Source organism: Vidua chalybeata, chromosome 13 (assembly GCF_026979565.1).
Source record: "Vidua chalybeata isolate OUT-0048 chromosome 13, bVidCha1 merged haplotype, whole genome shotgun sequence".
NCBI lineage: Eukaryota > Metazoa > Chordata > Aves > Passeriformes > Viduidae > Vidua > Vidua chalybeata.
The window spans coordinates 20,627,859-20,642,950 of NC_071542.1; the positions used below are offsets into that span (position 1 = coordinate 20,627,859).

At 67.7% G+C, this 15,092-nt stretch overlaps 1 protein-coding gene across 3 annotated transcripts; it reads left to right on the top strand.

The window, feature by feature from the left end:
• The first annotated feature begins 2,551 nt into the window (after window positions 1-2,551).
• SEMA4B (semaphorin 4B) lies at window positions 2,552-14,631 on the top strand. Of its 3 annotated transcripts, none has more exons than XM_053955181.1 (15): window positions 2,552-2,563; window positions 7,386-7,530; window positions 9,988-10,148; window positions 10,393-10,455; window positions 10,576-10,674; window positions 10,787-10,898; window positions 11,149-11,265; window positions 11,366-11,523; window positions 11,676-11,857; window positions 11,943-12,093; window positions 12,223-12,433; window positions 12,513-12,628; window positions 12,769-12,932; window positions 13,006-13,100; window positions 13,244-14,631. In XM_053955181.1, the coding sequence occupies exons 2-15, from the start codon at window positions 7,443-7,445 to the stop codon at window positions 14,017-14,019; spliced, it is 2,493 nt and encodes an 830-aa protein (XP_053811156.1). In that variant the 5' UTR covers window positions 2,552-2,563; window positions 7,386-7,442; the 3' UTR covers window positions 14,020-14,631. The 3 variants fall into 3 exon arrangements, with proteins under 3 accessions (XP_053811156.1, XP_053811154.1, XP_053811155.1); XM_053955179.1 differs by lacking the exon at window positions 2,552-2,563 and adding an exon at window positions 6,068-6,161; XM_053955180.1 differs by lacking the exon at window positions 2,552-2,563 and adding an exon at window positions 7,171-7,211.
• Window positions 14,632-15,092: the final 461 nt, after the last annotated feature.

Below are 15,092 nucleotides of genomic sequence, written 5' to 3' on the forward strand. Positions count from 1 at the left end.
GGGGCGCGGTTCTCTCCGCCCCGGGGCGGGACAGAGCCCCGGCTCCCCTCGTGGGGCCCCGCGGGGGCTGCGGAGGGGCCCGCGCGGGGTCCCGCGGTGGGGTCGGGACTTTGCTGCATCCCGCCCCAGTGCCAGAGCACAGCGTGGCCGCGATCCGCAGCACGCCCCATCCCCACCGAAGGGATGTTGCATCCCTCGGTACGTCGGGGTTACGCATAAGTGGCCAAACCCCAGGTGGAGTGAGAACCAAACCCACCCGGGATCAGACCCGTCTGTAAAATGCCGTGTGGAATTGAGGCCAGGCCCGATTTGGCCCAGGACCAAATCTATCTGTAAAACCCTGCGTGGGATCTGGACCACCCCCCATGGAATCTGACTCGGTTGCCAAACCCCACAGGGATCAGGGACCAAACTCCCCCAGGACCTGATCCGATTGTAAATCCCCTCGTGGAACAGGGAACAAAACCCCCTGGGACCAGACCTAGCTGCAAAACTCTGCCTGGGATCAGAAATGAAACGAAACCTGGGGATCACACACGGGTTTAAAATGCCTCGTGGAGTTGCGAATGGCCCCACCCCCCGGGACCAGACCGATTTGCAAAACCCCTCGTGGAACGGGCATCAGACATCCCCAGGATCAAAGCCAGCTGTTAAAACCCTCATAGAACTGGGAGCAAACCCAGCTGCAAAACTCCGTGTGAAACTGGGGGGGGTACCGCGGGGTTGGGGGGCATGCAGACACAGCCTGACCCTACATGGAAGCCGGCGTCCCTGCTCACGGCTGGCGCGTGACTCGGCAGCTGGATCCAGCAGGACAAGGGCAACTGCCACTGTTCCACCAGGGACCTTCACCTCTCCTGGCCCCCGCGTGGGGAGGAGGAGGAGGAGGAGGAGGATGACAACGACGACAACTACAACGACGATGACGACGGGGGCGATGCACACCAGGGGCACCCCAAGAAGGTGCATGGAGTGTGCCAGGGTTGCCGGGAGGCTGCTCGGGCTGGGAATTTGTTGTCCTGCTGTCCCAGCCAAGCCGATGGCTTTTTTTAGCCACATGGGACGGGCAGAGCCTGTTCCAGGAGGAAAAACAGCCCTGGAGCTGGCAGCCCCCGGCGGAGGGGCTGGGGGAGCTGCGGCAGTCGTTGACGTCTGCCGGCTTTAACATTAACCAGAGCAGGAGCCGCGGGCCCGCAGTGGCGGGGGGGTCAGCAGCGCTCGGGGTGTCCCTGCTCCCACCGTGTGCCAGCACTGCTCGGGGCTGCCTGGCCGCCGCCCCAGCTGCCCCCCTGGCTGCCCTTGCCCTGGCCCCGCGGTTGGAGCCGCCCAGTGACCGCAGCGCCGGCAGGACGAGGTCAGGCCAGCGCCGGGGCAGTCCCCCCGCGAGGAAAGGACGGGAGCGGCCATGTGGCACAAGCCCAGGGAAGGCCCCAAACAAAGGCACCGCCCGTTCATGCCCGGCCGCAGCCCAGCCACCCTCCCCGCTGTGCCACTCCAGTGTCCCCGGCGTGGCCACCCTGGGGACATGAGAGTGCTGGCAGGGCTGGCTGTGGGGCTGGCACCTCAGGGGGTGACAGGGCCCGCAGGTTTGTGACCCGGCCAGAGCATAAGAAGGACATGGTGTGGGGCTCCGTGTGTGCCCCGCTGCCCGCAGGCAGCCCTGTGCCTGCCCGTGGAGGGGGCAGCGGGGGCTGACAGGGGCCGTGCTTCCTCGCGCTGCCCGCAAATGCAGGAGCCCGCAGCACCGCCCAGAGCTGCTGGCCCGCAGGCTGGAGTGGGGGCTGTGTCCCCCCCTTGGGCAACCATCCGACCTCCTGGAGCTGCCAGCATGACCCTGCCTGGGACCCCTCTGGGGACTCCTGCCCGCCCAGCACAGGCAGTGTTTCAGTGATCCCAGCAGCTCTGGGTGCTGCTGACACCCGGCTGCCAGCCACCAGCTCCGAGTGTGCCCCTGAGGGGACACCCGTGGCCGCGGTATCCCTGAACCCCACAGAGCCACACGTCGCCGTGAGGTGCCCCGACCCATGAATTACCCCAAACTCCCTGAGCTCGCTACCACCACAAGATCTCATCATGATGCTCGAGGTGTACACAGGAATTAGGTGTCCCCATAGCCACCCCTGCTACCAGGGACACCCAGGAAGGGCCCCCAGTGGGTGCTGCCCCCCAACCAGTCTCCCCAGTAGCCCCATGGTGCTGAAGCCCCTCAGTGTGCTGGGGCTGAAACACTCAGTTCTGGGCACACCAGCACGACCCCTTCAGGGCCGGTGCCATCCCAGAAACCGTGGGGGGCAGTCACAGGCCCCTCCAGTTCCCGCCCCCAGAAGCGGCGATGACTCCCCGGCCAGGAGCGGCCGCCCCCAGCCCTCGCTCCCCCGGGGCCCCCGGCGCGGTGGCGGGGCCGGGCCGGGGCGGGGAGGGGCGGGCCGGCCCTTTGTTGTGCTGCGGGCGGAGCCCCCCGGAGCCGCCCCCGCACCGCCCCGCACCGCCGGGGGGGGGGGGAACACCCCGGAGCCGCCCCCGCAGCCTGCGGCTCCCGCCGCGCCTCGGAGCCGCCGAGCGGGTGAGCAGCGGGGGGGGCGCCCCGGGCACGGGATGCGCGTGCGGGGAGCGAGCGTGCAAGGGGCGGGCGCGCCCGCGCCGCGCGCGTGCACGGGCCGTGCTCCGGCGGGCGCGCGTGCACCGCGCTGTGCACGGGCCGGCGCGTGCACGCGCGCGGGGGACCCCGAGGGACGTGTGCCGGGGGGGGGGGGCTGGGAGAGCACGGGAACGCGAGAGTGTGCGTGTGACAGAGTGTGCGTGTGAGAGTGTGCGTGTGACAGAGGGTGCGTGTGAGAGTGTGCGTGTGTGTGACCGTGTGTGTGCATCGCTGTGTGATTGTGTGTGTGACAGTGTGTGAGTAACCATGTGTGAGTGACCATGTGTGTGCATCACTGTGTGACTGTGTGTGTGAATGGCAGTGTGTGAGGGACAGTGTGTGTGCAGTGCTGTGTGGCTGTGTGTGTGCAGCTGGGTGTGCCTGTGTGACTCTGAGCCGGTGTGTGTGCATGTACAAGTGTGCTTGTGTGTGTCTGTGTCTGTGTGTCTGTGTGTCTGTGTCTGTGTGTCTGTGTGTCTGTGTCTCTGTGTTTGTGTGTGTGCTTGTGTGTCTGTGTGTCTGTGTGTGCGTCTGTCTGTGTGTGTCTGTGTGTCTGTGTGTGTGTGTGTCTGTGTCTGTGTGTGTGCGTGTGTCTGTCTGTGTCTGTGTGTGTCTGTGTGTCTGTGTGTGTGTGTGTCTGTCTGTGTGTGTGTGTGTCTGTGTGTGTGTGTGTCTGTGTGTCTGTGTGTCTGTGTGTCTCTGTGTCTGTGTGTCTGTGTGTCTGTGTGTCTGTGTCTGTGTGTGTCTCTGTGTCTGTGTGTCTGTGTGTCTGTGTCTGTGTCTCTGTGTTTGTGTGTGTCTGTGTGTGTGTGTGTGTCTGTGTCTCTGTGTGTGTGTCTGTGTGTGTCTGTGTGTCTGTGTGTGTGTCTGTGTGTCTGTGTGTGTGTCTGTGTGTCTGTGTGTCTGTGTGTCTGTGTGTGTGTGTGTGTGTCTGTCTGTCTGTGTGTCTGTGTGTCTGTGTGTGTGCGTGTGTGCGCGGGGTGCAGGCGCACCGGGCCGTTCCCACAGCCCGTTCCCAGGCGAGTGTTTGCCGCCCAGGGCGTGAGCACCGCGTGACCTCTCTGCGTGTGTTTACATGTGCCGGGTGTGTGTACGCCAGGCCGAGGGCGCGGAGGCACACGCGGTGCTCGGGACGGGCGGCCGCTCACGGGAGGCATGTCAGTGCCCGCTCGGGACTCAGACGTGCGTGTGTGCAGCGTGTCCCACGTGTGTGATGTGCCCTGGGCACCTGCGGGGTGCACACGTGCTGTGTGTCCCAGACATGTGGCCACAGCATCTGAGGACCTGTTGGTGCCCAGGCAGCCCCTGGTCTTGGGCTGCAGGGAGGGTCGGGGTCCCATGGGCTTTTGGGTCATCCCTTGGGCCCTAGTGCCTGCTCCAACTCGGCCTGGGGGGGCTTAGGGGGCTGGCACCTCCTCTGACCCCAAGGAGCACCAGGGCAGGGGTAGCGAGGGTGCCACGGGACCAAGGGTACCACAGGGCTGAGGACACCAGTGCTGGTTGGGCTCTGGGGAATCAGGACTGGCTGGGAAGGAGGCACCCATCCCTGAGCCTGGACCCTCCATTCCTGCACTCCAGGGAGCTGACGTGCCTGCACTCCGAGCCCCCCAAGCGTGCTCGCTGGCTGGAGTTCCTGCTGGCTCTTCCCTGCCCTGTGCCAGGGCTGCCCAGCAAGGAGAGGGGGCCTCATGCAGCACCCCGTGTATCCTGCAGCTCCCCAAGCAGGCAGTGTGGGGGTGCGGGCAGTGTGGGGGGGCAGACAGTGTGGGGTGCAGGCCGGTGCTGGCGTCACAGGGGACAGGTGGACCGTGGGGATACCCTATTGTCCTCAGAACAGACTCTGCCGTCATGCAGGAGTGATGGGAGCCATGAGACAGGTGTGCGTTGTGGGGTACCCAGTGCCCTGGGTGCAGGTGCCCCGCAGCGGTGGGGCAGTGTGGGGCTGGCTGTGTGCCACCACCCGCGCCCCAGCCAGGGTGTCCTGGCAGTAGGGTCTGAGCTCACGGTGGGCCAGAGCGGCAGGGGGGCAGCCCAGCGTGGGAGGCCCTTGGCTCAGGCAGGCTGTCACAGCCGGTGCGCGTGGAACGGGGGATGCCCCGGGGCCCCGTGGGGAGCCCGGTCAGGCTGTCGGGCCGGAGGCTGCCCCAGCCCCTCGTCCTGCTTGAGGCCCCTCCCAGGAGGCTGTCAGGACGCAGCAAAGCGCTCCAGCTGCGGGCCGGGCATCCCCGCTCCAGTGAGAGCCGCAGTCTCCGGGCGGCCGGCGCTGAGCAGCTGGGGCTGTTGCATCTGTGCGGCTGTGCCGGGCCCGCCGCGCACTGCAGGTGTGCATGCACGCGTGCTCACACCCCGTGCGTGTGCGTGCCTCGGAGCGGGGACTGCCGGCTGCCGTCTGGCAGCTCCCTGCAGCCTGCCGAGCCGGGGGCGCGCGTGTGAGCCCCGGGAGGTGGGGAGAGCCCGGGCGTGTGGGCTGTGTGCGAGCCGGGCGCGGGTCTCTGAGCAGGGGCCGTGCTGGGGCAGGCTGCGGAGGAAGGTGGGAGCTCGTGGGCAGCAGCAACAGCAGCAGCGGCGGCAGCGGCGAGGCACACACAGCCCGTCCCGCTCTCTGCAGGCAGCAGCAGCATTGCCCAGCTCCATCACCACCTTCCCAGGCACCCACTGCCAGTGGGAACGGGGTGGCGGGCGCTGGCGTGGGAATTTGGTGCAGAAACCACAGCCCCACCTGCCTGCTGACCCCAGGCCACAGGTTTTGGTGCTGCCCAAACACCCAGAGAGGTTTCCCCGTTGCCGGCAGTGGGCAGGGAGGGTGGCACGGCCGCCGCACTGGTGCGTGCCAGTGCCTGCAGCAGGGCGTGGGGCACGCACAGGCCTGCTGGAGTGCAGAGCGGGGCAGGGTGCTGCGGTGCCCCCGGCGCTGCCCCGCTGGCAGCTGCGTGGGCAGGACAGGAGATAAATGGGAGTTTGGCGTAAACAGCCTGGCTGCCAGCAGCGCTGGAGTGGCGCTTAAAGGCACAGGCTCTGGCCTGGTTCTGCTGCCTTTTCCTGCCCTCCCTCCCTGCCTGCTCTGCCCTCCTTTTCCTCCCTGCCTGCCCCTTCCCTTCCCTCCTGCTCCTGCCCTCCCTGCTCACCCCAGAGCAGCTGCCCTCCCCACAGGGGCTCCCTGCTCGCTGCATGCCATAACACCGGGGTGTTGACACAACCCTACCACGACCCTGCACAGGTGACAGCCGGGTCCCTGGAGCCCCCCAAGGTGCCGTGAGGTGGCATGGGCAGGGGGCCATGGCTGCAGGGTGAGTGCCCTCTCCCATTCAGGGTGACGTGCACCTGGGTGACGTTGAGTCCCGTCTGCCCCACTTCCCGGGCAAAGGGTGCTGCTGATAAGGCTGGGGTGGAGCTGTGGGGCTGTCCCAGACCTGGGAAGGAACGTCAGGCTCCATCAGGAACAGCAGGAGCAGTGGGGACAGGAAAGGGGCAAAGTCCATTTGGGACAGAGGGGCACCCCAGAGCCGCAGCCCCTGGACATCAGGTATGGCCTGTGAGCGTCCGGCAGTGGCAAGCGGGCAGTGTGGGAGTGTGGGCACGGCTGTCTCAGCAGTGTGGGCACAGGCCTCCACGGAGTGTGGATGCAGTTGTCCCGCGAGTGTGGGGAGCATTTCTCCTGGGCAGGGGGCTCCAAGTGGGTCCCACCATTGCGGTCCAGGGCTGGGACTGACCAAGGAGGACATGGGAAGCTCTGCCCCACACCCCACACTGGGAGGGCAGCGCGGGGTACCCTGTCCCTAGGAGTGCTGCCTACTGCAGGGGAATCCCCGGACCCCATCCCTCTGTCCCCCGTCCCTGTTGCCATGGCGATGTAAGGAGTTGTCATTAATACCAGTTGCGTGGGCGCGGCTGCCCGGGTGGGCAGTGCTCTGAGGGCTGTGGGGCTGTGAGCCCTCCCCACACCCCAGCCAGGGACAGAGCCCCCCGAGGGCCAGGCAGAGGATCTTGCCCAGCACTACCTGCTCGGCGGCATGGCCACACCGGGACCCCTGGGACGGGCACAGGGGCCGGCAGGGATGTGTCGCCATGGTGGGGCTGGCTCAGGCACCCCGTGGTACCCCATGTCTCCCGAGGGAGGGCAGGGAGCGCTGGGCTCCGACCAGAGCCCCCAGCCCCAGCAGTGCGGCCGTGGGGCACAGCTGAGGAGCTGAGGGGCAAGGGGGCGGCTCTGGTAGCAGCCATGGGGCCGAGCTGTTCCCAGGACAGCGGGACACTCCCGGGACGGCTTCTCCGGGGACAGCAAGATGCAGTCCCAGCCAGCCCCTCCTGGACCACCCCCGGGATCCCGGGCCCACCGGATTTCCCTGCCGCGGGGGTGGAGGAGGTTGCAGGGAGACCCCGGCTGCCGCTAGCGCCGGGGACAAAGCCCCGTTCCCTCCGGACCGTGACGGCCGCGGGGCGGGGGCTGGGGCCGAGTCCCGTGGGGGCGGTACGGGCGGGGAACCGCCCGCCTCCTCTTCCGAGCGGCCCACCCCGCCCGGGGCACGGGTGGGGTGGGGGACTGGAGCGGATCGGTGCGGCCGGGAACGGCTGGGTACGGCTCGGGGACAGATCAGGAGGGCTCGGGCGGGGCCGGTTCGGTCCGGCCGGGCGGGGCTCCGCCCGCGGCTGCTACGCCCGGTGCCGAGCGGCGGGCGGGGCGGGGCGGGGCGGGGCGGGGGGCCGGGCCGTGCCGTACCAAGCCGCTGAGCCCCTTCTCTCCCCGCAGGTCTCCAGCGCCCGGGCGGCTTCGCGGCCGCGGCGGAGCCCCGCGGCTCGGTCTGGGATGGCGGCGCGGCCGGTGCTGCCGGTCCTGGCGGCGCTGCTGCTCTCGGCGGCTCCGGAGCCTGTCCCGCGGGTCAGCCTGCCCTACGGTGAGTAGTGTCCGCTGACCTTCGGTGGGTGAGGGTCCGCCGGCACCGGGAAGGGAGTCAGCCCCCGCCGAGGGCTCCGGCTGGGGTCTCCCCCGGGGCGGCGGAGCGTCCCGCGTCCCCTCGGGCTCTGTACGCCGCGTGGAAACGCCGTGTGACAGCCCCGCCAGCTCCCCAGGACTCGGGGAACCCTCTGCCAGCGGGACATGGGCAAGGGCCGGGGCAGAGCCCCGGGGATGCTGCGGGCTGTAGGGACGCGCAGCCCCGCGTCCAGACCCGCACCGGGGGCCGTGTGTCGGGGGCACCCAGGGCCACTTGTGCCTCCGCCAGCAGGGCTCTGGTGGCGGCCGTGTTCTGTACCAGATGGGGTGGGCTGAGCCGGCCGGGGGACTCTGCCGTGGGCTCCCTCCCTGCTCAGTGTGTCCCTGGGATGGGGGACACGCCACAGCCCCTTTCTGTGCCGTGCTCAGCTCCGGACGGCTCTGAGCCCCTCTGCAGGCACTTGTCAGCTGCATGGCCCCAGGGTGCTGGGGGCTGCACTGGGCAGGGGCCAGGGAAGGATATCCGGGAGGCTGCTAGGCCAGGCAGAGCTGTGACAAGTGGGGGGCCTGGTTGCAGCCCCCTCCTGCCCTGCAGAGCCCCCCAGCAGCTGGCACAGGCTGGGCGAGCCGTGGGGCAGCTTGGGCTGAGCCCTGGCAGCTGTGCCGTGTGGGGGAGCCACCCACGGCTGTGCTGCCAGAAGGTGGCTGGATCCAGCTGCTGCCGGCCAGCAAAGCCCATCCCGTCCTGTGCTGGGAGGGTGCCGTGGTTTGGGCAGCTGCGAGCGCCCCGTGGCTCAGCGTGCTGCAGCTCACTGCTGTAGATGTGGCCCCACCACATGCTCCCATGACCGCTGGCCACGGCCGTGGCGGCTCCAGCAGATGTGGGACCTGCTGAGCTGGACGGGAGGCTGGGACCCAGTGAGACAACCAGCTCGGCATCGTGCCATGCTGTGCTGTGCCGTGCTGAGCCGCGCTGCCTGGCCCTGCCTGCACAGACCGGTTCTGCCCCGTGCTCTGCACACCTGTGGGAGCTGTGGGGCTGCAGCCACGGGCAGTGCCTGGGGATCCCGGCCTGGACCCCAGCGAGGCGGGAGGAGCTGGGCGGGGAGCGCCGGCCGGTGGCCGGTGTGTGTCCGGTGGTGGCTCCCATGGAGCGTGGCCACGTGGGGCTGCGGTTGGTGGGAGGGAGGAGCTGGGAGCTGCTCCCCTGGGAGCACTGGATGTGCCTGCAGCAGGTTTGTCTGGAAGAAGCAGGTCTTGTCCTGACAGGTCCCTGGCAGGCACACCAGCAGCTAGCTCCCCATGTCGGCACAGCTCTGCAAGGCACAGGGGCCCCGTTGCCCCTCCGCTGCCGTGCCCACCTCCGGTGGCATCACGCTGCCACGAGGGTGCAGGACCCCTCACAGGAGGATGCCCTGGGGCATCAGCTTCCTCCTCTCTGCACCACTGGGAGAGCTGGGCTGGTGCTGGGGCCAGCTGAGCCCCCCGCAATGGGGGAGATGCTGCCCCATCTAGAGGTACCTGGGGTTTGTGGGGCAATGGGAGGTGAGAGCTATGGGGTTCCACCCCACAGCACCATTGCCCCACAGCTCCTCGATCCCTCACATTGGCTCTCGCCAGGCAGGGCCTGGCAGGAGCTCTGGGGTTGTCCTGGTGGGACTCTGGGAGCAGGCAGGGTGTGGGGGGAGGCCGGGGAGTCCCCATAGTGTCAGGGGTCAGGGAGTTGGCAGCGTGAGTCAGCCCGACGTGTCCTGCTCACGCAGCCAGGCCCATCTGATTCAGAGCGGCGGTAGGAGAGGAAGGGCTTCCGGGGCCAGGCCACCCACGCGGGACAGGACGGGACGGGACGGGATGGGATGGGACAGGATGGGCACTCCCTGACTCTGCATGGCTGCTGGCCCATGTCCGGCAGGGGCTGAGCCCCGTGGGCCAGCGTGGGCAGCAGCGGGCTGAGCCCCGCATCCAGCAGGGCAGCACGGGGCTGAGCCCTGTGCCTGGCAGAGGCTGAGCCCTGCGGGCTGGGGCAGGAGGATGCTCCCAGCACTCATCTCCCCCTGTGGTGGGGCTGGGGTCCCTGTGGGCCTGGGCTGGGCTGAGCCTCCCATGCTGCAGGGCTGAGCTCTAGGGCTGGACGTGGCTGGGCAGTTGCCCCAGTGCTAGGCAGGGCTGTTGTGGCATCCTCAGGGCCAGGACGGGCTGTGCCTCGTGGTGGCCTTGGGCACTACCACAGCCCTGCACAGTTCACTGCCGTGTGTGGTGCCACGTGTGTCTGGCAGTGTGGGCAGAGCCCTGGCCCTGGCTGCTCCGGGTGGGTGGCACGGCCAAGGTGCTGGGCAGAGGGGCTGGGAGCAGCCGTGGTGCAGGGTCCTGGGGTCAGGTGCCAGCACGAGGCTGATGCCTGTCCCTCTTTGCCCCACAGACTCGGCCGAGAGAGTAGTGCAGCGCTTTGAGGCACCTGGGGTGTCCAACTACACAGCCCTGCTGCTGAGCCCGGACGGTGGGACCCTCTACCTGGGGGCACGAGAGCTGCTCCTCACCCTCAACACCAGCAACTTTCAGCCCAACTCCCCAGTTCATAGGGTGAGCCCAGGGATGGGCTGGGCGGCCCTTGGGGAGGGAGGGGGCACCCAGCTAGCTGGAGTGCAGGGGATCCGCTCCCCACCAGCATTTTGGGTCTGTGTGAGCCATCGTGCATTGAGGAGCAACTGCCCCAGAGCAGGATGTTTGAGATGGGGAGGATGTGGTTGCCATGAACAAGCCCAAGGAGGGTGTGGGTGAACCAGCCAGGGATGGGGGGCTCCCAGTGACTGTCCCTTCTCCACAGCTGCTGTGGAGTGCAGATGAGGAGAAGAAGAGGCAGTGTGTGTTCAAGGGCAAAGACCCCCAGGTGAGCCCCATTGCGAGCAGGCATCGGGGGCAGTGGTGGGTGTGGGCAGCGCCCTGTGCAGGGTGGGTGTGGGTGAGGCAGCTGAGCCAAGGACTGAGCTGGGTCCTCTGACCCCCACAGAAGGACTGTCACAACTACATCAAGCTGCTGCTGCAGCTGAACAGCACCCACCTGTACACCTGTGGGACCTGCGCCTTCAGCCCAGCCTGCGCCTACATCGTGAGTATGGGAACAGGGTCCCCGACAGGTCCCCCCGTGCCGTCAGGGCCGTGCAGTGGGGTCCTTGGCACTGGGACAAGTGCTGCTGGCTCACAGCCTCACCCTGCTGCAGAACGTGCAGCACTTCAGCCTGGAGCGGGACGCGTCGGGGAAGGTGGTGTTGGAGGACGGGAAGGGACGCTGCCCCTTTGACCCTGAGTACCGCTCCACAGCTGTCATGGTCGGTAAGGCACAACACCCTGGGACCCTCGCCCTTCCTCCCTGCGCTGCCTCGGGACCCTTGCCCTCCCTGCGCCACCCTGGAGCCCTCACCCTCCCTGCAGTGCCCTGGGACCTTTGCCCTCGTCCCCATGCCTCTCCCTCCCTGCGTCTGCCCGGCCAAGCCGAGCCAAGGCCGGGCTGTCACAGCCCCGGCAGGACGCAGGGCCGTGCTGTGGCGCGTGGCGGGTCCCAGCAGGAACATGTCTTTGGCAGACGGCGAGCTCTACGCCGGGACCGTCAGCAACTTCCAGAGCAATGAGCCGACCATCTCCCGCAGCCAGGAGAGCCGCATCGCCCTCAAGACCGAGAACTCCCTCAACTGGCTGCAAGGTGAGTGCTGGGGCTGGCACGGCTGCTCGGGGTCCCTCTCCCCTGCAGCGTGGGAGGCAAAGGATGGGGCCAGTAGTGCTGAGGGTGCTTGTGCCCCCAGACCCAGTGTTCGTGGGCTCAGCCTACCTGCGGGAGAGCCTCCCTGCCGGCAACCCTGAGGGCGACGACGACAAGGTCTACTTCTTCTTCAGCGAGACCGGGAAGGAGTTTGACTATTTTGAGAACACCATCGTCTCCCGCATCGCACGTGTGTGCAAGGTGGGCATAAGGCAGCAGGGGCGTGCGGGGGCTGTGCCTGGGCTGTGACTCACTGCTGGGGTGGGGGGATGTGGGGCCATCCTGCCTATCTCGGTGCCTGGAGCCCCGCTGCGTTCAGTGAGCGCGTGGGGCCCTGACCCGCTGTGCCACAGGGGGACCAGGGCGGGGAGCGCGTGCTGCAGCGGCGCTGGACAACCTTCCTGAAGGCACAGCTGCTCTGCTCACACCCTGAGGATGGGTTCCCCTTCAACGTGCTGCAGGACATCTTTGTGCTCACCCCGGGTGAGCTGCGCTGGAGGGAGACGCTCTTCTACGGTGTCTTCACCTCGCAGTGGTGAGTGGTGGGGACCCGGGGCAGCACGGGAGGTTTGTCAGAGCCAGGGCCTGATCCTGCCGCGGGCTCTGCCTGTCCTCACCAGGAACAAGGGCGGGCTGGGCAGCTCGGCCGTCTGCGCCTTCCCCATGCGCAGCGTGCAGCGAGCCTTCGGCGGGCTCTACAAGGAGGTGAACCGCGAGACGCAGCAGTGGTACACGGACACCAGCCCCGTGCCAGAGCCCCGGCCAGGCATGGTAGGTGGCCCCTTGGCACCCGCCCGAGCACGGGACGCTGCCCCGCTGCTCTCCCGGTCCCAATGGCTGCCACAGCATGGTACCCAGCCACTTCCACAAACCCTTCTGAGCCCCTTCCTTTCCCTGCAGTGCATCACCAGCCACACACGGCACCTGAAGATCAATTCATCGCTGCAGATGCCAGATCGGGTGCTGAACTTTATCAAGGACCACTTCCTGATGGACAGCCCCGTGCGCAGCCAGCCGCTGCTGCTGCAGAGCCACCAGCGCTACCAGCAGATCGGCGTGCACCGCGCGCAGGGCCTGCACGGCACCTACGACGTCCTCTTCCTGGGCACGGGTGGGTGCAGGCGGGCTCTGGGGGGCAGGGTGTGTGCCCTGCAGCCCGGCCCTGTTCAGCACAGCCCCTCTGTTTGCAGACGACGGGCGGCTGCACAAGGCTGTGCGGGTGAACCACGGCGTGCACATCATCGAGGAGATCCGCCTCTTCCCTGACGGGCAGCCCATTCTCCAGCTGCTGCTGGACCAGGACCAGGCAGGAGCCAGGGCGAGGGGGGCACTGGGGGCTCAGCCTGCTTGGGGCTGGTCCTGTTTGTGGGCTGGGGGACAGAGACTTGGGAAGGCAGGGGTGTGCAGGAGCCCTCCTCGCTGACCCCAGCGTGTCCCCTCCCGCAGGGCTTTGTCTACGCAGCCACCTACGCAGCAGTGGCCCAGGTGCCCTTTGCCAACTGCAGCCTGTACCGCAGCTGTGGGGAATGTGTGCTGGCACGGGACCCCTTCTGCGCCTGGAGCCGGGGTGCCTGCCGCAGGGTCACCCCACATCCCCTGGCACACCCACAGTAAGTGCTGCACCCTCCGCCATGCCCCTCCACCCCACGGCACCCCACTGCCCTGCCCTCACTCTGTTCCCAGGCTCTGGGCACAGGACATCGAGGTTGCTGACACGGAGCGGCTCTGCCAGCTGGCCAACGCCTCCCAGCCCCGTCCCCGCATCCTGCTGGCCCCAGGTGAGCTCCCGCTGGTGCTGCCGTGTGACTGCGTGTCTGGGCGGCTCCCCCACATCCCAGACTCCTGCTCCACCATGCTCCCATCGGCCCCCTGCCCGCAGCTGGGGTCCCCTCGCTGACGTTCCCATGGGTTCTCTCTGCAGCCTCAGGCGCCCCGTGCCAGCAGATCCAGCTACCTCCCAACGTAGTGCGGCTGCTGCCGTGCCGGCTGCTCTCCAACCTGGCCTCGCGGCACTGGCTGCACAACGGGGCGCCTGTCAACGCCTCCTACCTGGTGCTGCCCGACGGGGCCCTCATTCTGGTGGGCAGCCCAGAGCGTGCAGGCACCTATGAGTGCTGGTCGCTGGAGGAGGGGTTCCGCAAGCTGATGGCCAGCTACTGCGTGGGCGTGCAAGAGCCGGCCCTTGGGCCAGCAAGCTCTGGCAGGAAGGTGGCTGCTGGCCGTGACACCCTGGAGACGGTCAGCACGTCCCGGAGCACCTCAGCTGTGGGCAGTGCTGCAGCACGGCTGGACGGCAAGACCTACTGGACCGAGTTCCTGGTGATGTGTGTGCTCTTCGCTGCTGCCGTCCTCGTGCTGGCCTTCTTTGTCCTGCACCGGCACCGTGACGGCATGAAGGCCTTGCTGGAGCCCGGCGACCCTAGCAGGCACCAGAAGCCACCCCGCAAGCCAGTGGAGAGCTTGCCCCTGAATGGCAGCAGCCTGCCCAGCACGGCTCCTGAGCACAAGGGCTACCAGGCCCTGCAGGACAATTACATCGTCAGTACCCCCGTGCATGAGCCCCCAGGGCCCCCACGCACCTTCTCTGAGTCAGAGAAGAGGCCTCTCCACGTCCGTGACAGCTTCGTGGAGGTGTCTCCTGCCTGCCAAAGACCCCGGGTGCGCCTGGGCTCCGAGATCCAGGACTCGGTGGTGTGAGGGGGATGAGCGCCGAGCCCTCACTCACAACTGCCTCTGCTCTGCTGAGCCTCACTGGACCATGCACCACTGCCAGGGTCCGTGTTGTCTGTGTGTGCATGCCCAGAGCCTGGCACCCACCGTCTGCGGCAGCACCCACCGGCCAGCGGGGTCTAGACCCTGGCGGGCTCCCTGGGCATCACCTCGGTACTTGTGGGTGTGAGGGGTGCCTCACGCCTTCCAGGGACCCGCAGGACGGTTCCAGCCCAGCGTCCCTGCTGCAGGGATAGACACGGTTCCTGGCTCACGCTGCTGGTGCGGGCTCTGCCAGGCCCTGACCCCCTCTATGCAGAGGGCAGGAGGGGGCAGCCGCAGACCCCTCGTGCCCCACCTCACTGTGACGTCCCGCGGGGGACCCAGGGCCACGCGTGCGGCTGGGCAGGGCCAGCCCCGCGGCATGTGCTGTGTGTCTGTGCTTGGTTCGTTTTTGGTATGTGGAAAATGTGAATTGTGTCCGGGGAAGGGGAGCTGGGAACAGCTTCCCCTGCGCTGGGTGGGCAGGGACGCCCCCGCGGCCCCACGTGCGTGTGCGGAAACGTCTCTTGTTTTTATATAAAGTCCTTCAGACACGTCTGTGCGGCAGGGCTGAGTGCCTTCCTGGGCCAGAACTGTCCCACGTCTGGCCCGCACTGCAGTCAGAGGAAGATCTGCCCATGGCTTCAGAGGGGGCCAGAGGACTGTGCTGGCCGTCAGCTCTGCGGAGTCCCCTCCGCACGTGCTTGGCTGAGCACTGGGCCAGGGCACGCGGGGCCCTGCAGGGACAGCGCAGGGACAGCGGCTGTGTCCCTGTGACCTACTGGCAGGCTGTCACTCCGCAGCCCTGGGCTGTCCTGGGGCCGTGCCTGGGGGCCCGTGGCAGCGTGGTGCAGGCAGAGCAGCGAGGCCTTGTGGTGGGGGAGCGCAGAGCGATGGGGTGATGCCATCCTGGCACCGTGAGAAACAGGACAAGGCAGAGGTGACCAGGAATAAGAAAATTTGGTGCCTGGGGCTGGGAGGACGGCAGCCCCCAGCAGGAGAGAGGTTGTGACAGCCCC